Raw genomic sequence first — 26,510 nt, 5'->3', positions numbered from 1 at the left:
AGTATATAGTACCATAAAGCCCCGAGTAGAATTACCCATTACTACAAAACCCACCCCCTCCAAGCCCCAGGGAGCACCCCCAAACCCAACCACTCACCCGGGCCCTCCACCGTCCCCCCCAATCTAAGAAACCCACTGATAACTCAACACCGGAACCTCGAACACGGGAGCCGTACACGTCGCATTGAAAAAGGCATCATGGGAACAAGTCAACTCAAAGTCCGTACTGCCGGAGTACGTAATGCGACTACCATTCGAGCACGTCAACGCATGACCATCACCAAGCACATAATCCATATGCCCGGTGGACGTTGCATAATTCGAGCTTCCATAAAAGGAGACAATGCGACCCTCGCCCCGATCCGCGTATCCACAATTCGACGCCCCGTTGCCGATATCGTGGACCCGGTACCCGATATACTCGTCGTGGCAGGCGAGGCCGTCCGCGAAGTCGATGTCGAGGGTTTCGGGTGGCCCGTATCCCCAGGGCTGGTAGTTGGGCATGCCGGTCCAGCAGACGTTGACCATGCTGCCGTTGCAGGTGGCGGCGTCGGGGGCGCACCAGACACCGGGCCCCCCGCACAGGCAGTCTTGGAAGTTGATATCCGCTTGGTTGTGGATGCAGTCGAGGCTTTTGGAGCCGTTGAACCAGTGGAAGGTGGTGACTTGCCAGGTTGGGAGGGGGCAGCCGGCTGGGGGGGTGATGGAGCGGGGGTGGAGAGTGTGCGCCGTGCTAACTCTAAGGGCCGTGAGGCTGGCCAGGATGGTGGGGAGGTGCATTTTGGACCGACTTCAATTTGGGATAGGTGGGGGGATTTGGGACTTTGTTGAAGCAAAACCACTCGACTAGAAAGGCGTCCAGACCAGACACTAAGATATAGTAGGTGTGATAGTACTAGATCTGACAGAACCTGATCTGAGGAAAGGGGAGAAAATGCAAATCACCGATGAGAACTGGACATTGTTTTATAAACAGTCGAGTCGTTTGCTGCGTGACAAAAGAGGGGGGGGGGGGGGGGGGGGGAAGCCCATGGTATGAATGATGATGGCAAACATAGCAGATGCCAGACTGCAGCGAGTGGTTCAAAATTAAAGATCCAGGGTCTTCTGCAGGGTCCTGAGACACTGCAAATCAACAGCCAGCATTCCCAGCCCAATGCAAGGCATCGTGTTTTGGTCCGTCCTATCAGAGGGCTCTTGGCATCGGAGATCGCAGGTCTTCCCGCTGAAGCACCCTGGTTCCCCTTACCTGGAAAATAGAAATAGAAGCCGGACTTCTCCGAATGCTTCGTGTTTGATGCAGGGCGATGGAGACACTGCGTGGGTGTTACCAAGTCTCGACTCCGTACTACTCCGTACTCTGTTCCTAGCTCTCTTCCAAATAAGTAGGTAGCTCTGATGCGGGGTAGTGAGACACTTGTCGGTTTGCTCGACGAATGGTTGATATAGAACAGCAAACACGGCGTTGAACATGGGACGCCTTAGGTAGAATCCAGTTTATGACAGTACAACTACTAGTAGTAGTGCTAGGTACAGACCAGATTTTGGGCAGCAAGACAGCAAACACAACAACGAAAAAAAATAATCACGGTCGGAAAGCCCCTCGTCTCCCCTAAAAGAAAGCCTACGGGTCCAGGGAGCGGCCGGCTGCAGGTGTCAAAAGAGATCACATTGCTCTGACTAAGATCTTCACTTGATCTAGAATGGATCTGCTATGTATACACACAGTAGTGTCATATCGACGAATATGTCAAACAAAGCCACTCGACTAAAAAGGTGTTTCAGAGGGTGCAATGCCGATATAGGACTGATGCATGTATCCTGATAGATTATTTCGTTCACTCACTCACTCCCAGTGATCCGCGAGCATGGCCATGACGTCACCGGCCGGCCCAGATCTTAGCGGGGGAGATCAGATCAGTCCAATTCCTACACGACGACTGCATGACAGTCTCCGTTCGCGAAGCCCCTCACAGTTCAAATCACTTATATATCACCCAATTCCCGAGCATACCCTGCTAGGAAGATTTCAATGATGTCCGTTAGCTTCAGTCCCAAGGATCCCAGCAGCCTAATACGCTCCTACTAGCCCTCCAAATCCTCCAGCATCAAAGCCTCAGCTATTTTTATCGCCCAACCCCAACCGGAAGTGATGTCAAAGAGAGAACCGTTGGCCTCTACGCCCAGGAAACCAGCCACGAAGGCTTTGTCGCCATCTCCTACCATCCTCCCCACCAAGGTGAAAGCGGCCGCACTCCGCACACTCTCGGACCTGCGCCCGCGCGTCACCGATATCTATGCGACAGTCGACTACATCGAAGGAAGGACTATACAATATGGATGGATTGAGAACATATCGGGTTGGTTGAGATCCGCATCGGGGGCAGACAAGTTGTGGTGGCACCGTATAAGCCGCAGACGTTGGCTGACAAGATACTGTTTGATCTGGGGGAGGCATTTGGGCACAGTCTGATTGACATCTGGGGCAAAACATTCCTACACGAAGAATAACACCGTGTACTTTGGCTTCCGCACGTGTTGAGGTTTGATGCTTTTCACTTGACGGGCGTGTTCTTGACGCGTCTTGACTGCGGGGGAGAAAACAGGTGAAATGGCATACTCGGAGGCTCGATAAAATGACGAGGGATGCAAAGAGGAATGTTGTTAACAATACTTGGGGGAACACGTATAGACGTTGGGAGTACGTTGGACCGGCTACAACAGACCTGAAGGAGTTCACGAGGGAATGTTGAGCGTATATGCTCCACAAGTAGGTTCATGGCAGACACGGTACACATTGTCTTGTCCATGTTGATTTGGACGAAGATAATATCTCCATGGGATGCAATTCCAACGATATTGCACCTATCCACGAACCATCATCTCTAAAAAGGACAGCACGTCACAGAATCCTCGGGTTGGCCCAATGGAACTACATAGCACACAGCAGTGGAGTCTACGGGTCATAGTGGGTTCCCCGAAGAAACCCCGAGAGCATCATCAGATGGGATGAATGCTCGAGCACAACAGATGACCCAAAGAAAATGGGCACAATGTCGATACCCCGGAGGCTTTGAAACATTAGGGACAATGGTGGGTTACACTTGCTTAAGAGCACACGGAAGTAGTAGCGCAAGCCAGTCCCTCAATCCCAATCCCGAACCGAACCGGAAGAAGCTTATCTTAAGCTTCATCTTCACCGGGAGAGCCCTATCCAGTAAGTCACCCGCCCCACCTTCCCAGACACTTAAAAATAACTCATCCGATTCACTCCATGACTTAAGAACCCCATTACCCCTCCATCCCCCACCAAAAACAACCCCAACCACAACCTCACTACTCACCCATTGACCTACCCCCCTTCAACCGTCACAATGGTCTACAACATCGTCGTCCGTACGTCCAATCTCTCTCCCCCCCCCCAATCTCCCCAAAGACTATTCGCCTTTACAGGCATCTGACAAAAATCAATCCGAATAACAGACATGCGCGCCAAGCCCGACGAGGAGAGCATCTCCAAGCTCCACGCCAAGCTCCTCGAAGCCTCCGCCGTGTACTCCAAGGACAAGGAGACCCTCTCTTGGTTCGTCATGCAGAGCGTCCACGACAAGCAGGACTTCTGCATCGTCGAGCGTTACCTGAACGAGGGATCCCAGAAGTACCACCTGGAGAACCCCTACTGGAAGACCTTCGACCCCTACGTTATCCCGCTGCTGGAGAAGCCCATGGACCTCAGACGTTTTGAGGAGTTGGAGTAAATACATTGATGTTTCCTGATGCAAATGGGCTCGAGTCGTGTATATACTTAGGCTGTCCGATGCAGCGCGTCGGATGGTGGTATTATTCAATGTGAAGATTATTACTGGAAGCCACAAATGACAAGGTTGTTGTTGTTGAGAGGACATGTTCGAAGAGTCTGGTTCTCCTGAATCTGCTACGCCGCAGATACAGCTCATAAATAAATATTTTTTCTGGTCATGATTTGCATACAAGTGAAAGGAGGAGCTGAGAGCCGAGTGAAGTGCGGTCTGCAGCCTGTGTCCAGACACACCCAGCTACATTAAGTATGGCCATCCGTTGGTTTATATGGAAGCAAAATGGATGATGCTGGCTGTGAGATTTTAGCTACTGCAGAGATAGGATTATGACTGGTATATGTACCCAGTTGCAACCGGCACCAGACGATGAACGTCGCAGATCAGCTATCTATTTTCTTTTCGGATTCACGGTGGAATATGGCATATGTATGTATTCCGGCATAGGCAGGTGGTTAAATTATAATAAGAGTTCAAGTCGCTTCGAATATGCAAGTTCGCCGCAGTTGCAATGTTCCAATCTTACAACTATTCACGAATATGATAGAGAAAACCAAACCGAAATGTAATGTAGCAATAGACCGTATACTGTATACTCACAAAACCGGATCCCCGGGACGAATGGGTTAAGATCCATAATATGCGAGATACTTCTTCAGGATCTCTTCCTTCTGTTCTTCAGCCTCCGCCGCAGATAAACCACAAGCAACCCTGCATCGACCTCTCATAGCATCATAAATGCCCAAAAGATAACACAACTGCTTTGCTTGCGTGGTTTTCCAAGGCGTGAGGACATCGGCATCATGAAACTCGAGCTGGCCATGGAACTTCTTGCCGACAGCATAGCGTTTACTCATGTTGTTTTCCGAGGTTGCAAGGTAGGACCTGTCCAGGTCATCGATGGGGCACTCTTCTACTGGAAACCCCTCTAGGACGCACTCAACAAGGAATTGTAGGTGCGCATCGAAGGGATAGAAAAGTTTCCCCATTATCGAACTGAAAGAATTAAAATATTCAAAGAGTGGGTGGTCGATCCGACAACGCCCATAATCCATCAGAGTCGTGATCTTACCCTTCTGGGGATCATATAGAACGTTCTGCAGATCTACGATATATCAGATTGGTTATTCAACTCATCTTGAGCAGATAATTAATGAGAGAGAGAACTTACCGAGGCCGCAATGAATGAAGGCAGTCATTTGCATGTCTTTGAAGGCATCCAATAGCTCCTCGTTCTTTGTGATATAAAATTCCCTGACACGGCTCAGCAAAGGCCAATTTTCTTTAGCCGACCAATGATCTTCACAAACTTCCCAGGACCGTTGTGCCCGAGCACTCAGACAGTCTCGGAAGTTCCCAAAGGGGCCAGGCCTACCTGGTATCAAATGGGACCCCGACAGGGTAAGTCGGCCGTTGGCATCAAAGGCCAAGCTTCCGTAACCTTGGAGGCCCCATGGAAGGACATAGGCTTGGAAATACCTGGTAATTGCCGCAAAGTCTCGAAGGACATCAGCTTGCCGTGTCTCGTCCAGCCCGTCAAAATAATCAGACAGCCTCAACTCAGGACGGTACTCCTCGATCACGAATGTAGGGTCATGGGGACTACCCTCACTCCAGGCATAAACAGCTGGCACAATGGTTTCGAACTCGGTGAACTCCAGAGCGCGGGCCGCTAGAGCCATTGACGCTACTCGTTGCCCGGCCCAGTTGCTAGTATCGGCATCACTTTTCCACCGGGGATTTGGGAAGCGAATGACAACGCGCTCTGTGCCCTGTGGAATAGAGAGAATACCCGGTTCCCGCCGATTGAGGCGTTCCCTGAGGGAGCGTGGGGTGACGGGGTCGAGCAGCTCGACCGCAAAGGACCAGCTATCTCCCTCATCCATCATGTCGCTGCAGTCAACCGTTGACATGCCAAGGGCAGAAGCAGTGACCGACTTTGCTAGCTGCCCGTCAATTAGATACTCCATCTTTTCACACCGGTGGAATAAGGCTATCGAAGAGATTGGGAATCCTTGCGGGCAATGCTGGCTCTTTTTTCGAGGCAGATTTGATACTCATGTTGATGCGGAGTATCGGAGCTGTTTATATAGATTTCTGGATGAAACATTGGAGCGGGCATTTATTGACATTGGCACAGCATGGGAGTTCGCAGTAGCATGAAGGAAGCCGATGAGACGAGGTGATTTCCTGAAGTGCTATCCCCAAAGAACAATGGTCTTAGCAATTTGGTTGTGACAAGGGAAGATCATCCTCGGGCCAAGCCGAAGATTACCTTTGTTAAAGTATAGGCAAGTTTCGCTCTAGCCATGACCATACACGAGATGACTGTATTTTCTCCGAAATTGCTTGTCTATTCAAAGAAAGAGTGGTTTCAACTACCTATGCTTTGTCATGTTCCAGATGAGGTTCAAGGTCCAGTGAATGAGCCTCGGTGTATTCCTGCTCAACCAACCTGGAGAAGTGAAGTGTAGTAATCAAATAATCGATGGGGCCACCGCATGCTCGGCTGTCGACCCCCGGGCCAATGATTGCGTGGGGGGCGCTCAGCCAGTGACGCGGAGGGCGGAGCGTTACGGAAGGCGAACGTCATGGAGTGACCGCGTCTCTTTGATATGCCAGTACTGTGCAGGTCCTTCCAGGGAAAAGCGGACATGGATCGCATCAGACCACCGATACGATGGCCACTTCCAGGCCCTCGGAGTCTTCCAGCTCGTGCTTAAGAACCCCCCCAGTGCTCGTCTCACCCCCTTCTCCTTCAACCCATCCCATCCCATCGCCATCCTCCGAATCGCACAGATGCCTGAAGATTCAACCAAGCTGAGCATATCCGCCTATGGAGCTGCTCGCTCCACGGTCAAGGGACAGCCCCTTGAACCCGGGGACATCCGCAAGATGGACGCATATTTCCGTGCCAGCATGTATCTCTGTCTTGGGATGCTGTACCTCCGTGACAACGTCCTCCTGAAGGAGCCTCTGAGGGTGGAACACCTCAAGGCACGCTTACTCGGTCACTGGGGATCGGATGCCGGCCAGTCCTTTACCTGGATTCATATGAATCGCCTGATCAGAAAATACAGCCTGGATGTCCTCTTCATCTCCGGTCCCGGTCACGGCGCCCCCGGCATTCTCTCTCAGTCGTACCTGGAGGGTGTCTACTCTGAGGTGTACCCGGACAAGTCCGAGGATGAAAGAGGCATGCAAAGGTTCTTCAAGCAATTTTCATTCCCGGGTGGCATCGGCAGCCACGCGACTCCTGAAACCCCAGGCAGTCTCCACGAGGGTGGTGAGCTGGGATATTCCATCTCCCATGCCTTTGGAACTGTATTCGACCATCCCAACCTCATCACACTCACCATGGTGGGTGACGGGGAAGCCGAGACGGGACCTCTTGCCACGAGCTGGCACAGCACCAAGTATCTCAACCCATGTACCGACGGGGCTGTCCTTCCTGTGCTGCATCTCAACGGATACAAGATCAACAACCCGACCCTTCTCGCGCGTATCAGCCACGAGGAGCTTTCATCCCTGATGTATGGCTACGGATGGACACCCTATTTCGTCGAAGGCAGTGATCGGGACAGCATGAACCAGGCCATGGCAGCGACGCTCGAGCACTGTGTCCTGGAAATTCGGAGAATTCAAAAGCAAGCCCGCGACTCCGGCAAACCGTTTCGACCACGCTGGCCAATGATCATCCTCCGCAGCCCCAAGGGCTGGACCGCGCCGCGAGAAGTGGACGGAAAGTTGCTCGAGGGCTTCTGGCGCGCCCACCAGATCCCAATCACCGACGTGCTCACCAACCCGACGCACCTGAAGCTCCTCGAGACTTGGATGAAAAGCTACAAGCCGGAAGAAGTGTTTGGAAAGGACGGCAGGCTGATCCCCGAGCTGAAGGAACTTGCACCAAAGGGCAACTTCCGCATGAGTGCCAATCCTGTCGGCAACGGGGGCCTCCTCCGTAGACCGCTGGACCTACCGGACTTCCGAAACTATGCGCTCACGAACATTGACCCAGGCGTCTCTATCCGGGGCAGCATGGTCAACATGTCCAAGTTTCTGCGCGACGTAATCGCCAACAACCAGACCAACTTCCGTGTCTTTGGCCCGGATGAAACCGAATCCAACAAGCTTTCTGAGATTTACAAAGCAGGCAAGAAGGTATGGCTCGCCGATTACTTCGAAGAGGACAGCGATGGGGGGAACCTCGCCATGCAGGGCCGCGTCATGGAAATTCTCAGCGAACATACCTGCGAAGGCTGGCTAGAAGGATACGTCCTGTCCGGCCGCCACGGTCTGCTCAACAGCTACGAGCCCTTCATCCATATTATCGACTCGATGGTGAACCAGCACTGCAAATGGATCGAAAAGTGTCTGGAAGTCGAGTGGCGGGCCAAAGTCGCCTCCCTCAACATCCTTCTCACCGCCACAGTCTGGCGACAGGATCATAACGGCTTCACTCACCAGGACCCGGGGTTCCTGGATGTGGTTGCAAATAAAAGTCCCGAGGTTGTCCGCATCTATCTCCCGCCAGACGGCAACACGCTTCTCTCCGTCATGGATCACTGCTTCCGGAGCGCGAACTACGTCAACGTCATCGTCGCCGACAAGCAGGACCACGTCCAGTTCATGGATATGGATGATGCCATAGCGCATTGCTCCAAGGGTCTGGGGATCTGGGATTGGGCGAGCAATGACCAGGGTTACGAACCGGACGTTGTCATGGCGGCCTGCGGCGATGTTCCCACCCACGAAGCCCTTGCCGCGACCGCTTTGTTGCGCGAACACCTTCCGCAGTTGAAAGTCCGATTTGTAAACGTGGTGGACTTGTTCAAACTCATTTCCGAGATCCACCACCCCCACGGCATGTCCGATCGACAGTGGTCATCCATCTTCACGGACAGTAAACCGATTATATTCAATTTCCACTCCTATCCCTGGCTTATCCATCGCCTGACTTACAAGCGACCGGGCCAGGAGAATCTTCATGTCCGGGGCTACAAGGAGAAAGGAAATATCGACACGCCGTTTGAACTCGCTGTTCGCAACCAGACAGACCGGTATAGTCTTGCTATTGATGCGATTGACCATGCCAAATCACTAGGGAACACGGCGTCGGGGGTGCGAGAGAAGTTCCTCAACATGCAGCTCCTGGCCAAGCAGAAGGCGTATGATGATGGGATTGATCCGGATTATATTCGGAACTGGACCTGGGGATATCCGAGGAAGGGATAAGGAGGGGGTATGAGGGTAGGCATGTCCGTACGGGGCTTGGGAATTGGGGAATTGCCATGGGAGTTGATGCCTAATGAACCATGAGTATATTAATTGGGAAATGGAGCTGTGCGTTCATGACATGATGAGCTATCTGCTTTCTGTATTACCGATTGAATGATGAACTCTCAGACCATTCAATCGTCATTTATATCAATTCGGGCCCCTCCCTGGTTTGATTCGGTGAAAGCTCTCGGAGCAGGGCAATCCTGGGAAGCAAATATTTCCTAGGATAGATACAAAATATCCTGCGACACTCAGTGTCAGGATTGAGGGCAGGCAGTGTGGAAAATATCGGCCTCGAATTTCTGACGCAACTCTCCGGGGGGTCTGTTCCGAAGATCGCAGTTTGCGATGCCAGGTTGTATTGAATCTCTTTCAACTCGCTGGATGCAATTGCAAATCAGTTCCTAATCCATGTTGGACAGGAATCTTGATGGATTGGATCGGTAAGGAACACAGTCGCACTCGGTCCATGGAGTCGGTGATCAAGCCAAAAACATCAAGTCGGAACCCTGCTTAGTAGGGACCCAGGGTGTCATGGGACAATCCGGAATTATGCCTTGTGAACGAGTCGGAATGTATCTGCCGAACAGCAGATACGCCTGCGCCGTTACTAACTGAATCCTCGCAGCCCGATGCAGTGATGTTGAATCCGCGGGCGCTTGGCGAATACGGGTCCTGATCATAGCTTGTGCTCGCACCCTCTCCACGGGCAATTTTGACCAGTCGGCCCAGAATAGCGTATTCCAGCTTCAGCTTGATGCTATACGCGACAGGCTTGAACATCACCTGCAGTGCATAGTATCCGGCATACTCGATCGCAACGACAGCCACGTCCAGGATGAAGATGATCACATTGATGACGAGCAGTTGTGTGAGGATGACGAAGCATGGCCGCTCGGGGCGGAGACGGAGCATCTTCACCGTCTCCCACACGTATATACCGGACAGGATGGCCTCCTGGATGCAAAAGGCCACCAGCTGGATCCGTTCCATTATATCATACCCCCTTGACCACTGCCCGTCGTGCGACAAAGATCCGTACAGCAGGACAATGGTAGGGGTTTGGAAGAGAAAGCAGTCGAGGAGGATCGTGACCAGGAGGGCTTTGAGGACTTTTGGCGCCTGCAGCACGAGATGTAATCGCGACCAGAGAACGAGGGAGTGGCCGGTAACCATGCAGAACCATGTTGGGGCGATCAGCGAAACGGGGATATAAGGAGAGATTCCGAAGGAGAAGACAAAGAGCAGGTATCCCACACAGTGGGGGATGAGACTGAAGGAAGTGATCAGTAAACTCCAGAAATAGCAGCCCCGGTATCGATTGAAGGTCGTCAGACAGAGCACAACAAGCTCAATGGCGTTGTACCACGTAATGGCTGCAAAAGCGGATATCAGATATCGCTGGATTGGGTCCGTTGGTGTCAAGGACGAAAAGTCCCCACTGTCTGACTTGAGGTCAGGGGATGTCGACATGGTTGCGCCCTTTCCGTCTTGTCTGAAGAGACAATTTCATGTCGACAATGACGGCAGGCAACGGTTAACTGGAGAGGGTATTGGAAAGAATGTGAGTTGTCGGAGAGCCCAGAAGGTTCTATAACTGGCTGGTGAGTCTCGATTGTGTGAGAACCCCCATGTCCACCAGCCTCTTCTTATTCTATCGGGATTTTCAGACCAGAAGGAATGTGAAAGGGAGAAAAGGAATGGAAAGAACCTGATCCGGAGGGTTCTCCAGCTTGTTTGTAGGGTTGGCCGATGTGAGCGAGTAGCACCTGGTCCGCGCGGGTGCGGAAACCTTAATGCCCGCTTCTGACGTCCTCGACCTTTCTAGACCGAAGTGGTCTTGTGCGGCAAAGGCTGTGAATACACGCATGGGCACAGGAGGGACTGCTCAATGGCTCTGCACAAATGAACTATGCACCCGGAAACTGCCTTCATTGGGACTTGGCACCTAGAACGCCTCCACACTCACTCTCGGATTAGCCCGGTCCTGGGCCGGTTACTAAACAGATCTCGTATCTGAAATCGACATGCGGTCTCCCATTGGGCGGCAGTATTCTCCAGATCGGAAGTGGCATGGAATTGGCGCCACGGACTAAGGGAAGAAGACATGATGGTTCCAAGATCCCTGGACAACACGTGTGATGACACCACATAACTTAATAATGTCAGAACTGGGGTAATAGGAATTGAATAAAAGACGGCTTGCAACCGTTCCTTTCTTCGAATGATATTACTACCTTTTGACTGCAATGTATCTCACTTGTCGGTTGATGTATGGATGCTCTCATTCGTCTTTTTCAGACAGGCTATTGGGCCATAAAAAAACGCCCTTTCTACTTGCTGCTGATTCATAGAAATTACCATCAGAAGCGGTTTTCCTAGACATCATCAAGGAGGCCTCCATTCATTGACTTCAAAGAAGCTAGTGCATCCAAATTAACCCATATTCTTCCAACATCCACAATCCTGCAATGAAGCTTGAACGGTTTCATCATCCTTGATCCCCCTTTCTGCTATCTCCCCTTCTAATAATCGAACTTCTCCTTGACAATATCCTCTGTCAACTTCCACAGCTGTTCGGCCTCGATCGGATCCCGGGCCCAACTGCGGACCTGTTCCGGCTTCAGTATGGTGCAGTCTTGTAAATAAGAACCGTTGCTCTCTGTAATCTTTAATTAGACACATTCAGACGGCAAAATAAACTCGGGAAGGCTTACCCAGCGACGACAGAGATTCATGAAAGGCCGCAAAGACATGGGTCGCCACTCCCTGAGACATAGACTTCCAAGTGAACTCACTCTGCCCGGTACGGAAATATCCCAAAACTCTAAACCACTTCACTTGGGGGTTGTCAGCTCTGGCTCATTTTGAGCGTATGAAAATTTAGAATGAAGCTCTTACCAAGGGCTTTGAACGATGTGTCCCAGTCACCCCTCAACAAATGCGTGTTGATGGTCCCAGGATGTAAACTGACGGAGACGAGACCCTTGTCGCCGAGTTTCTGCGCAAGTGATACGGAGAAGAGGATGTTGGCCGACTTGGCCTGCGCATACGCCAACCAGATGTCATAATTCTTCCCGTTCTAGAACACCCCTATTAGCTTGGACAAAATACCGGTTATCCTTTTCTGGTGACATTTATACTCACATCAAAGTTCCAGTCATGGAACCGGACGGGTCCCAGTTCATGGCCGTTGCTGGATACATTCACCACGCGACCGGTCTTTCCCGGCGCCACTAACTTACTCATGATCAAGTTTGTAAACAGAAAGTGGCCGACGTGGTTGATAGCGAACTGGGTTTCCACTCCGTCGTCGGACAATGCAAAGGGTGATGCCATGACTCCGGCATTGTTCACCAGGACATCGATGTGTTCGTTGTATGTCAGGACTTCTTTGGCCGCGTTGCGAACTTGAGCCTGAGAGCTTAGATCGAGGTTCAGGATGCGAGTGGCCACGGACGGTGCAATTCGTTGGATTTCTGCTTGCGTCTCCTGAGCCTTAGGTCGATCACGATTGGCAAGGATGATGAGCGATGGGCCGTAAGGGGCGATGACCTTGGCGAACTCGGCACCCAGACCACCGGGGCTAACACCTGTCACGAGGATGTTTTTGTTGACGATGGCAGCTTGACAATCTCGAGCCATCTCTTCGGCTGTGGTTTGGGCATTGTATTCAGACATGATGATGGGGCAAAGTATTGAAGTAGGGTAATGTGCAGATGCTATGCTATGAGTATGGGATAGTAATTGCAAATGATCGGGTGACAGGAGAATATTTATATCTTTGCCAGCACACAACAATCCAGTAGCCACAATAGTATCGTTGTTTTCTAGCGCGTCTGTTATGTCATGGGCTTACGAGTTTGCCGGCCATTTCCCATCCTCTCAAGATCAAATCAAAGCTATACTGGTGAATGATGCTGGAGTATGGGGCCGATTACTCTTTTGGGCGAAATTACTGGGATCGACCAGCATCCCGATCGGGCTAGCGCGCCCGTGGAGCGGAGATAATGGGCTTGGCGGGATGACATGAAGGCATGACTTTCTTTACCTTTCTCGATTTATCTCCCTTTTCCTCCGTCATCCCTTTTTCCCGCAAGGAACGAAAGCGGACCACAGTATCTTTCCAGCATCACCATGGACAACACTCCCAGTGAGGTGGTGTTTTCCGCCAATCCGTCATCAACCGAATCGGTCGTGTTTCAATACACCAATGGCCCGATCAAGGTGGCGCCGCGAAGGAGAGGCCGCCCCGCAGGATGTGAGCCTAAAGTTCCACGCGGAATAGTTTTTTTTTACAGGCCTGATAAATGACAGCAAATAAAAGGAAACAAACTTCGAAAGGTATTCCTAAACATGGAGTCGCCGCCCCTCAGTTTGAATTTATCAATATTGGGGTGGGAACGACCGATATCACTGAAGAAACCCGTAAGATTATCAGAAGCCGTGCAATGCTGAGCCATGGAAGTCGCAACCAAAAAAGAAGGGAGAATAACGGAGATACGCGTGTCAGCTTGATCTCCACGAGTGAGAGGACTTACCCTCGGCTCGTGCCTTCCCCGACAAGTCACATGGATCCATTCGACACGCTTCCAATCGTAGTTGAGCCCTATATGCACGATTTGTTATCATACTGTAAGTGGAAATATTCGTTTCATGCATCTCGTTCATGTTTCGACAAGTACTGAATCAATCAGACATAACTGCTGCTTGGGAGACTCTGTATTCGATCGAGAAAAGAGGCGGCTGCAATCCAATCCATGACTACTGGGCGCCTATTGTTTGTGGAGATGCAGCGATGCTGCATGTAACTTTGGGATGTGCTACACTTCTTATGAAAAATGTAGATCGGAAACGGGTGAGCCCCGTCTTTATTAGACATATTGGCCAAGCTACGGACATTATTCATGAGAGGCTGGCTCTTCCCGCACACACCCCTTCCGATGAGACATTGGTTGCCATTGCCAGTATGGCCGTTGCCAAGGTACGTTGGGTAGAAGTTATATTGACAAAAGCTGACCATGGCAAAGAAGGTCGTCGGACTACATGACCAGTGGGTGTGTGACATGCGGATCCTGAAGGCGCTTGTCGATCTGCGTGGGGGCTTGGACGCATTCAATGACAAGCCACTAGTCCAGGGCAAGATTTATCGGTATGTCACGGACTCTTTAACTGATACCCAGCGCTTCTCGTGCTTATCCCAGCAGTGCCGACCTATGTGGATCTATAGATGTCATGCAAACACCTACTTTCGGGACCCGGTTCTGGCAGTTACCCATATCAGACTTTACAAGTTACCGCTTAGGTCGGGGTTTCCAAATGCTGGACAGCCTGCTGCACCTGGAAGATATGATCAAGACAGCCATATCAAATCTGCAGAATCTTCTAGCCGTCTTTGCGAACGTCTCTAAGAAGAGTAATCATGCCGATGTCGCTAAAGTCCGCTTCTGGTTGACATCGACTCAGTACGCACTTCTCTCCATTCAATACGACATTCAGTGCGATCCGTGGAATCAGGCCCAGGAGACTTGCCGTCTGGCATTATTGCTTTCTACGCTTACTATATTTGATGAATCCCCGCCGGGCGCATCAAGTAGCAACCTACTTGTTACACGTCTTGTTCGATTGTTGGACGATGACACAGTAACCAGATGGCTCACACCTGAGTTTCGGCTCTGGGCATTTTTCTTGGCGACATGCAACTCTACCCGGCCCGGCTTGAAGGAGTTCTGTATCCGTCATGTGTCGAAATTGGTGGCCCAGATAGGAGTCCGGGACAAAGAAGAATTTACCCAGCAACTTTCAGTCTTTTTGCATGACCCCCGTGTCCATGAGACACATTTGTCGCCTTTGTGGAATGAAGTAGAATTGTTCGATTTGGTAGATGAATAGAGGTATTTCCATTCCCTTTGAAATGATAATTTTAGCAATATCTGACGATCTGAAGTCCCCCATGACCCGGCGTCTCACTCCGCTGAAGTATACATACGAAACTCTGAATGAACCCCCCCCCCCCCTTCCCAAAACTCCAAGACAATACAGTTCTTAAAGCTGATATCAGGCTCTACAACATCAATGCCAACCATAAATCTCGCTAGAATGTTGAATAAGTTCTGCGAGCGACTTTCGAGTAGCTAACAGGGTCGAGCCTCTTGATATTGATACAAGTCTCCAGAAACCGGAGCTATGGTGAACGGTGCAAAACAATAACGATGATATCCAGGCCCAGATAAATCTGTTATATGCCATTGACAATTCCGGGTATGGTGATGCATCTCGTTGAAGTTATTTCATCTGTAAGAGATAACCAAAATGACGTTTTGCTATGTGGTATCTGATACATGACCTAGAACTGGAGAAATATAGCTACTAGTACTATATACTTTGCCAACGTCTAGAGCTGTTACATACTATCGGACAATGTTGTTTAATGATGAAACACTGTCAGTAACAAGGTTCATAGCTCAACACTCGGCTTTAAACACGGCGCCGGCAGACAAAAAAGGAACAGAAACTCATTGAGAGGCAAAGGGAGAACTCCCCGCCCTGGTATGTATACCTACCTAGGTAGGTATATATACATACCCCCGTATAGTACATCCATCGACCACGGCTTCCGTACTGAAAACCCTGTCGTGTATCCTATTTCATGGCGCTCTGGGCGAGGCTTTTAGAGGCCCGATCGGGCGTGAGGCGGCAGGGCTGCCTTTGTATAGTCGGTAAGTATATACTTTCTTTGTATCCTGGGAGTTCCTGAAAGCGACTAGTTAATTGAAACTTGGTGAACTACCAATCAAAACGAGTGTTATTTTTCAGCCGAAACAAGCCATTATGTATCTAGGTTAGGTACTTTTTATCTCTGTACATGCACACATCTTCGCCGGTTCGTAATTACAGATCAGATAGACACACATTCAAAAATCCCATTACATCATTCCAGAGTCGTCGCATAGCCCATCCCATCCTCAATCATCAATCGCCTCAATCTGGGTTTCGAGGTTGGAACCTTAGGCTCGATCCCTACGCGTGGAACCCATTCGGGGACTTTTTACCGCCGGGGACGGGAGTCGGCTTAAGGATCGTCAAGGAGTCACCGACGGTCCCGTCGTCACCGCGGATCAACTCCCACTTCAGGGCGGTCTCGTTGAAGATGGTCAGCTTGCTGAATCCATAGTGAACCTTGTCCAGGAGAGCGGTGATGTTGGTCAGGCCCTCGCCTTCGTCAAACTCGCTGTGGCTTTCGATGTTGCCAGCCATGCCGTTGATGATGTGGGTCATCGATTTACCGGGGTTCGCAATGTAGGTGTTGTTGTTGACGACCGAGGCAGTGTCGATAGTGCCGTTGGCACCGAGGGGGTAGAGACGCTCGTACCAATGAATGTGGCTGCGATAAATTAGAATAACTGTCGGCCGTTTTTGAGGGCGGGTGCTAGGTAGATAGGGAGTATACACTCACCCGGAGAAGTAAGCATCAACCCCATAGTGGAGCAGAAGCCCTTCGAAGGCCTCGCGCACGTGCAGCTGGTAAGACGAGTAGGCGGAGCTGTACATGGGACGGTGGCTCATCACGAACACCCAAGGGGTCTTGGAGCGGTCAACCTTGGCCAGATCCTGTTTCAGCCAATGCCACTGCTCGTATGACTTGGTGTCCTTGACGCTGCCGTTGATCTTTCCGAACGGACCGCTGTCGGTAACAAACGTTTCGGACTCGGTAGGAAGAGTCTCGTTACCGGTGACATCCTCCTGGAAGTTCCATTCGGGGCTGTCGGCAAAGTCGGTCTCACCGTCGATCGACACAAAGTGGGCGAGACCGTAGTCGAACGAGTACCAGAAGTTTCCGACACCCCCGGTTTCAGGACCTGGCATGCGGAATCGATGCTGGTAGGCGGTGAAGTTACTAGCACAGAATTAGCTCAAGGTCAGAATACGTTGGGCATAAGCCTCCTACCGTTGCGACGGCGGGCAGCTGTAGTAGGTCAGGCTGTCAGTGGGGGAGGTGCCGTTGGAGATGTCGTCGTTTAGATAGGCAGTCAGTACGTTGCCAGGACCGTCGAATTCGGCGCACGAAGCCTCGTGGTTACCAGGCATGACCATGTATGGAAGCTTGAGCGTGATGTTGTTCATCCACTGCTGCCAGAGATCCCAGTTCGACTCGTACAGAACGCTCATATCACCACCCAGCGGGCCACCCTGGTCAGGGATCTCTCCCGCGGGCAATGGCTGCTTGTACGCGGCGGTAATCACTCCACCGGGAAGGCTAGAGCTAGTTCCGTTGTAGCAGACTGGCCAGTCGTCTTCGCAGGGGAGAATGCCCGAATACCAATCATCGGCATAACTGATGTCGCCGCCGTGCCAGGCAAAGGCGGCGCCCTCGCTAGCGGCCTTGAGCAGCTGCTTGTGCGTGCCCTGGGCGTTGGTGTATCCCATATCATTCAGCACAGCAACGCTGAAGGGACCGGGGTGGCCAGCTGGGCGACTGGTTTTGAAGCTCAGAACTTCCGACTGCGTCGTGCCGTTGGCCGCGGGGATTTGGTAGTAATACGTGGTTGAAGGCTCCAGATCTTCAATGCTGACTTCGTGGAAAAACTGACTGCACTGGGTGATGGCCTTGACCTCTGAGCAAGAAGGTGTGCGGTCATATCTGTTCTGGAATCAGCACTGTGACACTTCGACTACCCAGTTTCCACGCAATTCTGGCAAACATACGTGTGGGTGTAGCCCTCTGCGGTCCGATTGAGGTTGCGAGGGTCCTTGCCCCAACGAACGGACGGCACCTTGCCCAGCCCAAAGGGGGTCTGGTAGTGGATGTGCATGCCCTCAGGGATGTAGGACAAGGAAATGACGTTGACGTTGTTCTTCGGGTTGGCCGTCGCGGGCTTCACGGCAGGAGCCTCGACCAGACGGGGGAAGCCCTTCCCGTTGCCATTGATGGTGGGATCGACCCAGTCGCCAACGGGGACGGCAGGCCCGGTGTAGGGAAACCGTTCATCGACGACAGGACGGGCCTGGACGGCCGTCGCAGAGAGGGCGACAAGCAGAGCGGAGGCAGCAGATCCCTTCATGGTCGCGTGCGTAACAGCAAGGCGAGGAGATAACAATGGACTGGCTGATCTGGATCGACAAGCCAGCCACCCAGTCCATGGCAGCAAGGTAGGTTTATATCCATGAATTCTGCATGCTTATCGTTTTGCCTGCCGTCGCGGCGAAGCAAGGCATGATACCACACGTGTAGATAGCCCAAGCAGCAATTGGCTCGGAAGAAAAGGCACGCGATGGGCTGCCGTCGATATGCATCCATCCATGCTGGGCTGGACAGTCAACAGCCCGGGCGACGGAGGCGGCCGGCTGCAAAGCTGGCCCTCGGAATGCGGATGGATGGAGGCACTTGCTGCCGCCTTTTGCACTAGAAGCCTTCCCAATTTGTTGTTTTGCTAGCCGTGCCGAGCATGTGGCCAGCTTATGGCCCTCTGGTTGGTTGGCCGCAGCCAGGCATCCACATTCGCCCAGCTGTGGGTCATCTGAGCTAGTCCTAATTCTGACAGTCTGACTAGGTTCAAGGTACAAGATAACTGTGGACGGAGGACTCCGCAGTGCGAGTACTAGCAGTGGTGGGACCGACTGTGACCGACTGTGACCGCGACTTGCCTGGGCACCTGCAGCATCCCTGCACGTGGTGAGGGGTTGCTGCCAATGAGAATCACCGCATTTTCAACGAGGTTACTAGTAGTACTCCGTACTACTAGTAGTATCCTCGGAAGGGTGCTGTGGAGCACCCTCGCTTCCACACAGTGCGCTCTCAATTGACTCGTGTCCAGGCCCTGGTTACCAGTATCCATGTCGACATGCTATGGAGTGCCAGAGCTTCCATCGCTTTCCGGTATAAGGCACGTGGTGGAACGACTCGACACTCACCACAAGAGCAGAGCATGCGTATTGCCAGGTACCAACTCTTGGCGGCATAGGGCTGAAGCTAGAATGACCAATTGTCTGATATGGTCCTATGGGCATATGGGCTTCCCAGTTTTGACCCCGTGCATCACATCTCTTCCTGTAGATGTCATAGACGAAGGCACGACATCGATTCCCGCCTCCACTATCGTCCCATATTCATAACGACCCGCGCTAAGCATTCCATCAATCACCACCCCCTGGGGTACAGATCCACCCCAGCCACAAGCCGATACCTTCTCCCTTCCTCCAACCGACTCCTCCGCTCCACCACCCCTTCGAAATCCCCAATCCACGTCTTCGGTACCGCAATCTCTAACCTCTTCCACCGCCGGCTCTGCGCCAGGGCCTCCCACGGCCCAATCCACTGCCACTCCCCTTCCTGGGACCATTCGATCCCGCGCCCGCCCCGATTGGGCAGTCCCGCAAGCGATAGCCTGAGATCCTGGAGACCGGGTAGCGACCGACATAACAGACCGAAAAACGCGTCATAGAACGTCCGAAATTCCGGCTCCATATCCGGTGGGCCTTTGGACGCCCGGTAAACATCAATCTCGATAATCAGCGTGGTAATCAACGCGAGATGCTGCGAGGGCAAGATGCGTGAGAAACGGAAGAGCTGATCAATGCCGTGGGTGAGGACAAAGCTATTCGTGGCATATAAAACCGACAGGGATTCCAGGTATCTGAGTCGGTCGCAATCGGTCAGTGGAGGGATTCGTTTCATGCGAGTGATGGCATGTAGTGGCAAATGCAAATGCATATAGAAGAAGACTAGGATCACCACTCACCCCCTCCAACAAGATTGAAGCCAACTCACGGCATCCACCTTATATTCGAACCCGTTCTTGACCCAGGCGCTCGTCCCGAGCTTCAACATAGCCTCCTCGGCGCCCTCATATTCTGGGCACACGAACGGGTCCTCCTTATCCGGGCAATGGACCGGGTCATCGCACACACGATGCCACCAGCTCCATTGGGCCTTGGCGGGGTGGAAATCGAAGTCGATGTGAACGCGGCGGTCCCCGAACGCGTAGAGGTAGATCAAATGGCGGATCTCGGGGGGAAGACGGAAGAAGAAGGGGCTTTGGACCTGGGGGTGGATGACTGGGAACAAGACATCGTCGCCGTTGCTGTTGCTGTTGCTGTTGCTGTTGCTGGTTCGAGGGACGAGGGACGAATAGTCCGGGGGCAGGATGGGCACTCGGCTCGGATCGGAAAGATCCCCGGCGACTTGGCATGTGGAGGCGGCGAGACCGGTCGAGTTCAGCAGGGCACGCGACCAGTTGGCCACCGGGTTGATAAGCGGGGATGCCGGCACCGGTTCGACCTGAACCGGGGCTGTCGCTGTTACTGCTGAGGCTTGCTGCGATGGTCCTTCGGGTGGTCCGGGCAGGGAATGGGATTTCCGACGGAAAAGTCGGTGTAGTAATCGGAATTGCACCATGGCTTTGTTCGTGTGCTGCGCTCGAGTGTTGGGGAAACTCGTCCTGCAGGAGCACTCGGCCCATTAATAGTCATCACCACGAGGCTGAGGCGGTCGCACTGATCATCACAGCTTGTTCTTGCGGTCAGCAATGAGGCTAGTTAGAGGGTTGGTTATTGGTGCTCCTTCTGAACGAGTCGTCGTAGGATTATGGGCGGGTTGTCGCTCTCGTTGGGGGCGCAGCGTCGAAAAGGAATGGGTGCGTAGAAGACAAGTATGCAGAAGACGCCACCAATGCGGTAGAAAAAGCAAAAACGAAAAAAAAAAAAAAAAACTACTTTGTCTGCCTTTCTTCTGCCTAAGGCCACCTCATCTCCATACTATTATCTCTATAGATCTCGGTATACTATATATGTGTGTATAGCAATAGCACAGCTCTCGCTATCTATAAAGGAAGCCTCGCCTTTATCGACTAGTTCATATCGTCTAAATTCCAAACTTGCCGCTCTCGGGGATCGACAGATAAGCGCATCCCTTGTAATCGCACGTTTCCTAGACCAGCATTAGTGTTCATGTCATCCAGACTGTACACACGGGGCGTGACACTCACCTCGTACACTGTTGTTCCCCACCAGCTAAAGTGCTTCGACGCCCCGCTATAGAAAATCGCAAAGAAAATCACCACGCCGGCGATGGAAACCGAGGAATCCAACGCAGAACTCAGCACAAAATTGTACTTGTACCACCAATGATATAGTCGGTTCCGAATGAGGTATCCAAATGTCAGGCCCACTACGGCCCAGCTGGCGTAGTTGGTACCCGTGGCGGGAGGGAGGTAGTTCAGCCCGCCCAGGAACAAGGGGACGTGAACCCTGCGCCAGAGCGAATTCGGATAGCGGCGCCGAAGAAAGTAGACGGGGATGGGGAGCACAGCGCCGATGATGAAGAAGTAAAGGAGGGCGCTGTAGCCGATGTCATTGCTGAAGTATTTTCGGGGTCCGATGGCGCCCCAAATTAAGCTGGTGTTGAAGTGAGTACGAGAGTAAGGGCAGCTAAAGCCGTTCAGGGCGTCGGAGGTACAGATACCCTTGATATGCCCAAGGCTCCAGTTAAGCACACCGACGGAACTGAGCGTGCCGACTACCATTCCCACGCACTGGACAAGGAAGACCTTTCGGGGGGGGATCTGGTTCGCATTAGCATACACCCACCAAAGGACAGGAGCGGCACATACATTGCAGTAATTGCATAGTTTCATGTCCTCAGCAAAGTAAAGTCCTTTGATCGTTGTGATATATCCGATGTCAAAAAACCATATGTTTGCCAGAACCTTGTTCTCGAATACAAAGCCAGCAATGATACGGCAAAGGATATCAATCTTGATTTTAAGGTTTGAAGTGGCATAGATCGTTGCAAGCTGAGTGAAAATTTGGGGTTAGCTCGATGAATCCCCCCCTGCAATTGGAATGGGCACCTACTGGGCCATAGAAGACTAAAGCTACCGCGCAGGCCAAGAGGACGCCATACCACCGGAGCTCAACGGCCCAGTACTCGACTGCAAAGATGGTAACAAATAGTGCAATCAGGCAAGCCACGAGGTACCACCATAGTGGGACATCAAGGCACTGATCGCTCTCATCGGTGTCCTTTGGTTGAGACAAGTATCTGCGAATTGCTTGTGGGACTCTGCGCACACTAGCGGCCAACTCGTGTCGCTTTTCTAGGGCAACCCAGACAAGGAGAGAGCTCAGCGTGGCAAATGATAAGCCACACGAGTTCAATGCATAGGTGATAGGCATGTAAATCTAAAATTATCAAATCATTAATAAATATTCGCATGACACTTCTTGGGTTCCATACCGGGGAGTAGGCGTCGTACTTTGCAAGATCAAGCTTGTAGCCAGTCGCTTCATTGATGACCTTTGAAGCTTTGTAGACGGCACCAGTGTTATCATAAACTGAAAGCAGTCGTATTATTAGTAAACTTCTGCGGAGCGATTGAATGACGAGGGGGGCATGCCAACATACCTGACGAGCTCTGGAAAGGCAGGTAGCCTGTGTACCACACATTAGTGTAATAGCAAGCTACAGCTACAATCCATATCCAGAAAACGAGACCAGCAAAAACATTCACTATTGCCCACGCCGGAATTAGAAGGGGAGAGCCGACATAGGAGATTTGGCTCCCTAGTCAAACATTAGTTTTGGTTTTGGAGGGGCCAGTTTGATCGGATCACTTGCAGTCAAATGTAATTGGCAATAGACCCATGCCGCTTTTCATTCCAAATAGTTGATTCACAACCGTACTCTTTGGATTGATCCAACAAGGAAAAGTAAAGTAGCTCATTGCCGGGAAAATGAAATCTGGAAACCAATACCAGCAGAATGATATACAGAAAGCAAGGCTGAAAAATGCATAGCGAGACATTTTCCACGTATCCTTACTACTTCACGTTAGTTTCATATAGCATAAAGATAGAACAAATGGATTGCATACACTGCGAGCAAATCTCCTTGACCTATATGATGCAAAGTCGTGGTGAGTGATGTTGTACTCAGCACACCAGGCCAGATGAGCTCTCTGGGAGCCACCACAACACCACGGAACAAACCAGCAAGGCAGAAACCTATCAAAAAGGTTCCCAAGGTAATGAGAATCTGGAACCCCCATCCTGCATTGTATCCGTAAAACTTTTCTTGTTCGGTCAGGACATCTGCCCCGAGTCGGACGTAGATGCTGAGATTGGACATGATATAAACTAGGACGTGTTCCTAAAGACGAGAGATCGATCAGTATTCAGAATGATGATGGTTTAGAGGTATAATAAACAGAAAGACTACCTTTTGGCTAAATGCACCAGGGTTCATATTGAACTTCACCACGCCTAGGTTTACATCACATGCGGGGACGGTCTTTTCCCATAGCTTCCCCAGCGGATATGCCAGCAGAAGGACAACAGATGACGAGATTGTAATGGAGGGGGTTCGGAGAGTATACAAAGTGTTCAGTCCACTAGCAACGATGCAAAAGCCGACCCCAAGAACCCACATCCTGAGGGTCAACACTGCCTCTGTCGGATCATTCTCCTGGATACCGATGCCAGCGGCCCGTAGCACATCTGTCTGAGAATCTCTGTCGGCTTGAGTGAACCATTAGCACGTCGTACTTAGTAGATGGCGAGTCCGGACGGTAGAAAGAGTAATGGCATGCAATCTCACTTTGGTCAGAGTCTTCAACCGGGTACACATCCTCCTTGTCGACGCCGATTTTGGTGTCGGCCATGGCCATTTCCGCACCGCGCTGTCAAGAGGCAGAATTAAGCAAGGCAAAGAACATGCAAAATTATCAGATCAGATATGTGCCATCAGATAAGATCCCGGACTTGATAAATATTTAAATAGGAGTAGAATGAACGCATAGGGGGCGAGCGCAGACTCTTCCAAGTTCCGACCACTAGATCCTATTACTAGCAGCCTGGCACACACAGTACCGGGGTGGATTAGCCATGGTGGGCCTCCGGCCATATTACGAGTAAGGGACCCCCAGCCCTATAGGGCGAAGTGGTGCCTGCCCCTTCCGAGTGGATCTTCCGTTTTCATTTCGTGGCAGAGGAAAGACCTCACTTGGCCAGTCCGTTAAGAACCCTTCTTTCCTGTATTTGGAAAACATCGCCCAATAATGCTCTTTTATGTCGCTGCCACCATTTCCATGAATATTGCAATGGCGACTCTCTTTTCCATAGACGACTTCTAGTTCACAGAGACCCTGGTAGAAATGGCGCACCCGAATCGGCTAGTCCGTCGGCTAGATTATCACATTCCGAGGCACCCAATGGACGAAATTAATTGTCCATCCGTGGTTACATCTCAAACTAGCTCGATACTTGCTATATTTGGGAGCGCCAAATCACCTCCCCAGCCACTCAGCTGGACCAATCGTGTGAGATACTGACCAGTTTATCTGATCATTTCGTCCGAGTGACTTTGAGGTATCCTCTTCAGGCTTTAGTGAAGTTGAGTGGAACGGGGCCAGGATTCTTGAAGTTTCTCTTGAAAACGGGCGTCATTGCCTGGTGATAAACTGACCAGGCCATGATAGCGCACATCTCCGTAGTGCGTCAGCCGGAATTCGCGGAATCGCAAATCCACCCAAATCAGATAAAGAATTCAATTGACAAGAGTATATTTGGTACAGTCGCCTCTGAGATACCACCTCACCTAGGTCTGAATTCTGGAACCGGTTACGGATTTCAGTTGATATTGGCACGTTGTCTCGAGCCTGGGGATAGAGACTTAGCTGGCTGGTGCTGGTAACTCTACCAACCCTCGTTTAAAAAGGCACTTCAACAGACCTGGGCCGAAAGTAACTAAGCAAAATACTATCCCGGCGCGGTCAAAGCTATAATGCTCTAAAGGGGTAACGACTCAACGAGACGGGTTTCGGGTGGGACTTGAAGATCTGTCAAATACTGATTTGCCATTTCAGGCCCAGCGATGAGGAGACCAAGTCTAGTTGTGCAGTCAGTGCATCGGAGGCGGGAGAAACGATTAGCGAAGTAGCGAGATAGATCGGAAGACTTACCATTCTTCGAATAGGGGGCACTGAGGGGAAGACTGGATAGGAAAGAAGGACAAGCTGTCAGGCAAGACGCACTCGGGCTTGGTGCCAAGACCTGCCCAAATCGACTGAGACCAGTCGTCTCCTAGTTGCACTTGCTGGCTTTACCATTATCATTGTCTTTCTTCTCGGAGGCTTTTCCAAACTTTCTGCTGGGATCCCGGATGGGGCCGCGACTGAGTACTAAGAAGCGCCATGTTTCCGGTAGAATCCATTACGCAATCCAACACGATCGCCAGCGGCTACCCGGGAAATGGAATGGCGAGATGGAGACTAAAAGCACAAGCTCATTTTCAGTCAGCCTTGTGACAAGGCTGATAGATTTGTGGGAATCAATCCAACCCACCGCCCTGACTGCTGCTGTGTTGTGTGTTGGTTTGTTGGGGATTATGGATGGACCTTCAACCTTGAGCTCAGCCCCGATAAATAGTTTTCTGACATTTGCTGAAAGATCAAATCAATGTAGCAGTCAAGGCACTGAGTAAGGGTCCTACAAAGGCTGTCCGAGAAATCATGGGAACGGAAAGACCTGCATCGCTCCACCAAATTTCTTGAAGAGGCAACACCCTGAGACAGCGCTAAGCCTGCTTAGGCTAGCCCTGTGGGCTCCACCGATGAATGGCAGGAGCTTGAGAGGACAGAGCCAAGTAAATTCGCCATTTGTGGCTTCAGCTCTCCACCACTTCCAAGACACCCGAGGGCAATAAATTGGATACACTGCGATTCTCAATGGCGCAATCATGTACAGTACTTGATTATAAAAGGCACGTACAATAAGAGAAGACTACTATAATTATATACTAAAACCTTTTACATTATCTATTCATGTCTTGATAGGTGACTACTGGATATGTTCGTCTATACAACAGCTACTCTGTAGCAACAATACTACTATATTGACTGCTTCAACCAAGAAGTATTTATCGCACTCTTCTCATTTGACCATCTTAGCAAACTACGGATGGCAGCATATCATGAAGAGCTTCTAACACCATGCATGCCACACGACAGAACACATGCGGCATGTCTATAAGGAAAGTACTATTCACGATGTCCTCAAGATTTCTATTCGATAGCAACAGCAAATCTGAATAAAGGTGAAGTTAATTAGCTTTTATTTCTGACCTCCATCTGTTACCTATACATGCAAGTCAATACATAGTAGGCCGCTGGCGCAAGTTACCGCGAGGTTGTGGCCAGTTATGACCAGTTGTGGCTAGTTGTAACCAGTTGTATAACAGTTTCTAATAATTACTAACTAAAATAAATAATAAATATCTTTATTATATTATATATAATAATTATTACACTATTTTAAAACTATATTTAAAAAAATAATAAGAAAGTAACTATTTAAAGCTTATTATATAATTATTTATTATTATTAAAAGCTTATTATTTTTTTATTTTTAATCTATCTATA

General features: G+C 50.9%; 10 protein-coding genes across 10 annotated transcripts; 3 read left to right on the top strand and 7 right to left on the bottom strand.

The window, feature by feature from the left end:
* Positions 1–104: 104 nt before the first annotated feature.
* On the bottom strand, positions 105–1,002 carry BO70DRAFT_365746 (uncharacterized protein). Its single transcript, XM_025544150.1, has one exon. The coding sequence runs from the start codon at positions 778–780 to the stop codon at positions 124–126; it is 657 nt and encodes a 218-aa protein (XP_025395520.1). The 5' UTR covers positions 781–1,002; the 3' UTR covers positions 105–123.
* Positions 1,003–3,374: 2,372 nt separating this feature from the next.
* On the top strand, positions 3,375–3,758 carry BO70DRAFT_400012 (putative quinol monooxygenase; the record flags this gene model as incomplete). The annotated part of the gene is made up of 2 exons (XM_025546893.1): positions 3,375–3,396; positions 3,484–3,758. The coding sequence occupies 2 exons, from the start codon at positions 3,375–3,377 to the stop codon at positions 3,756–3,758; spliced, it is 297 nt and encodes a 98-aa protein (XP_025395519.1).
* Positions 3,759–4,412: 654 nt separating this feature from the next.
* BO70DRAFT_146755 (uncharacterized protein) lies at positions 4,413–5,916 on the bottom strand. Its single transcript, XM_025538167.1, has 2 exons — positions 4,987–5,916; positions 4,413–4,920 (listed from the first exon to the last, which is right to left on the bottom strand). Exons 1-2 carry the CDS (start codon positions 5,783–5,785, stop codon positions 4,442–4,444), a joined length of 1,278 nt encoding a protein of 425 aa, XP_025395518.1. The 5' UTR covers positions 5,786–5,916; the 3' UTR covers positions 4,413–4,441.
* Positions 5,917–6,614: 698 nt separating this feature from the next.
* BO70DRAFT_300067 (phosphoketolase family protein) lies at positions 6,615–9,050 on the top strand (the record flags this gene model as incomplete). The annotated part of the gene is made up of 1 exon (XM_025539656.1): positions 6,615–9,050. One exon carries the CDS (start codon positions 6,615–6,617, stop codon positions 9,048–9,050), a length of 2,436 nt encoding a protein of 811 aa, XP_025395517.1.
* A 558-nt stretch (positions 9,051–9,608) lies between these two features.
* Positions 9,609–10,568, bottom strand: BO70DRAFT_299911 (uncharacterized protein; the record flags this gene model as incomplete). Its single annotated transcript, XM_025539651.1, has 1 exon — positions 9,609–10,568. One exon carries the CDS (start codon positions 10,566–10,568, stop codon positions 9,609–9,611), a length of 960 nt encoding a protein of 319 aa, XP_025395516.1.
* An 838-nt stretch (positions 10,569–11,406) lies between these two features.
* BO70DRAFT_416607 (short-chain dehydrogenase) lies at positions 11,407–12,776 on the bottom strand (the record flags this gene model as incomplete). Its single annotated transcript, XM_025547395.1, has 4 exons — positions 11,407–11,757; positions 11,813–11,935; positions 11,997–12,177; positions 12,243–12,776. The coding sequence occupies 4 exons, from the start codon at positions 12,774–12,776 to the stop codon at positions 11,621–11,623; spliced, it is 975 nt and encodes a 324-aa protein (XP_025395515.1). The 3' UTR covers positions 11,407–11,620.
* Positions 12,777–13,232: 456 nt separating this feature from the next.
* On the top strand, positions 13,233–14,987 carry BO70DRAFT_374103 (uncharacterized protein; the record flags this gene model as incomplete). The annotated part of the gene is made up of 5 exons (XM_025544951.1): positions 13,233–13,356; positions 13,413–13,730; positions 13,793–14,079; positions 14,126–14,247; positions 14,303–14,987. 5 exons carry the CDS (start codon positions 13,233–13,235, stop codon positions 14,985–14,987), a joined length of 1,536 nt encoding a protein of 511 aa, XP_025395514.1.
* Positions 14,988–15,911: 924 nt separating this feature from the next.
* Positions 15,912–18,157, bottom strand: BO70DRAFT_382505 (purple acid phosphatase family protein; the record flags this gene model as incomplete). Its single annotated transcript, XM_025545538.1, has 4 exons — positions 15,912–16,479; positions 16,552–16,992; positions 17,044–17,736; positions 17,802–18,157. The coding sequence occupies 4 exons, from the start codon at positions 18,155–18,157 to the stop codon at positions 16,116–16,118; spliced, it is 1,854 nt and encodes a 617-aa protein (XP_025395513.1). The 3' UTR covers positions 15,912–16,115.
* A 1,076-nt stretch (positions 18,158–19,233) lies between these two features.
* On the bottom strand, positions 19,234–20,751 carry BO70DRAFT_432445 (uncharacterized protein; the record flags this gene model as incomplete). Its single annotated transcript, XM_025548320.1, has 2 exons — positions 19,835–20,751; positions 19,234–19,729 (listed from the first exon to the last, which is right to left on the bottom strand). The coding sequence occupies exons 1-2, from the start codon at positions 20,488–20,490 to the stop codon at positions 19,234–19,236; spliced, it is 1,152 nt and encodes a 383-aa protein (XP_025395512.1). The 5' UTR covers positions 20,491–20,751.
* A 204-nt stretch (positions 20,752–20,955) lies between these two features.
* Positions 20,956–23,752, bottom strand: BO70DRAFT_299945 (sexual differentiation process protein Isp4; the record flags this gene model as incomplete). The annotated part of the gene is made up of 10 exons (XM_025539654.1): positions 20,956–21,021; positions 21,080–21,655; positions 21,704–21,886; positions 21,948–22,274; positions 22,330–22,427; positions 22,498–22,652; positions 22,707–22,913; positions 22,967–23,241; positions 23,311–23,609; positions 23,689–23,752. 10 exons carry the CDS (start codon positions 23,750–23,752, stop codon positions 20,956–20,958), a joined length of 2,250 nt encoding a protein of 749 aa, XP_025395511.1.
* Positions 23,753–26,510: the final 2,758 nt, after the last annotated feature.

This window comes from Aspergillus heteromorphus, assembly GCF_003184545.1.
Source record: "Aspergillus heteromorphus CBS 117.55 chromosome Unknown BO70scaffold_33, whole genome shotgun sequence".
In the NCBI taxonomy this organism is placed as follows: domain Eukaryota; kingdom Fungi; phylum Ascomycota; class Eurotiomycetes; order Eurotiales; family Aspergillaceae; genus Aspergillus; species Aspergillus heteromorphus.
The sequence above is the reverse complement of the archived record's forward strand: the minus strand, read 5'-3'. Positions and strand labels throughout refer to the sequence as shown.

Excerpts from the sequence above, each read along its gene's own strand:
- BO70DRAFT_365746 (XM_025544150.1), bottom strand. The coding sequence starts at position 780 with ATGCACCTCCCCACCATCCTGGCCAGCCTCACGGCCCTTAGAGTTAGC.
- BO70DRAFT_146755 (XM_025538167.1), bottom strand. The coding sequence starts at position 5,785 with ATGGAGTATCTAATTGACGGGCAGCTAGCAAAGTCGGTCACTGCTTCT. Across the intron at positions 4,921-4,986 it reads CTTCATTCATTGCGGCCTCG|ATCTGCAGAACGTTCTATAT; the intron begins GTAAGTTCTCTC and ends GATATATCGTAG.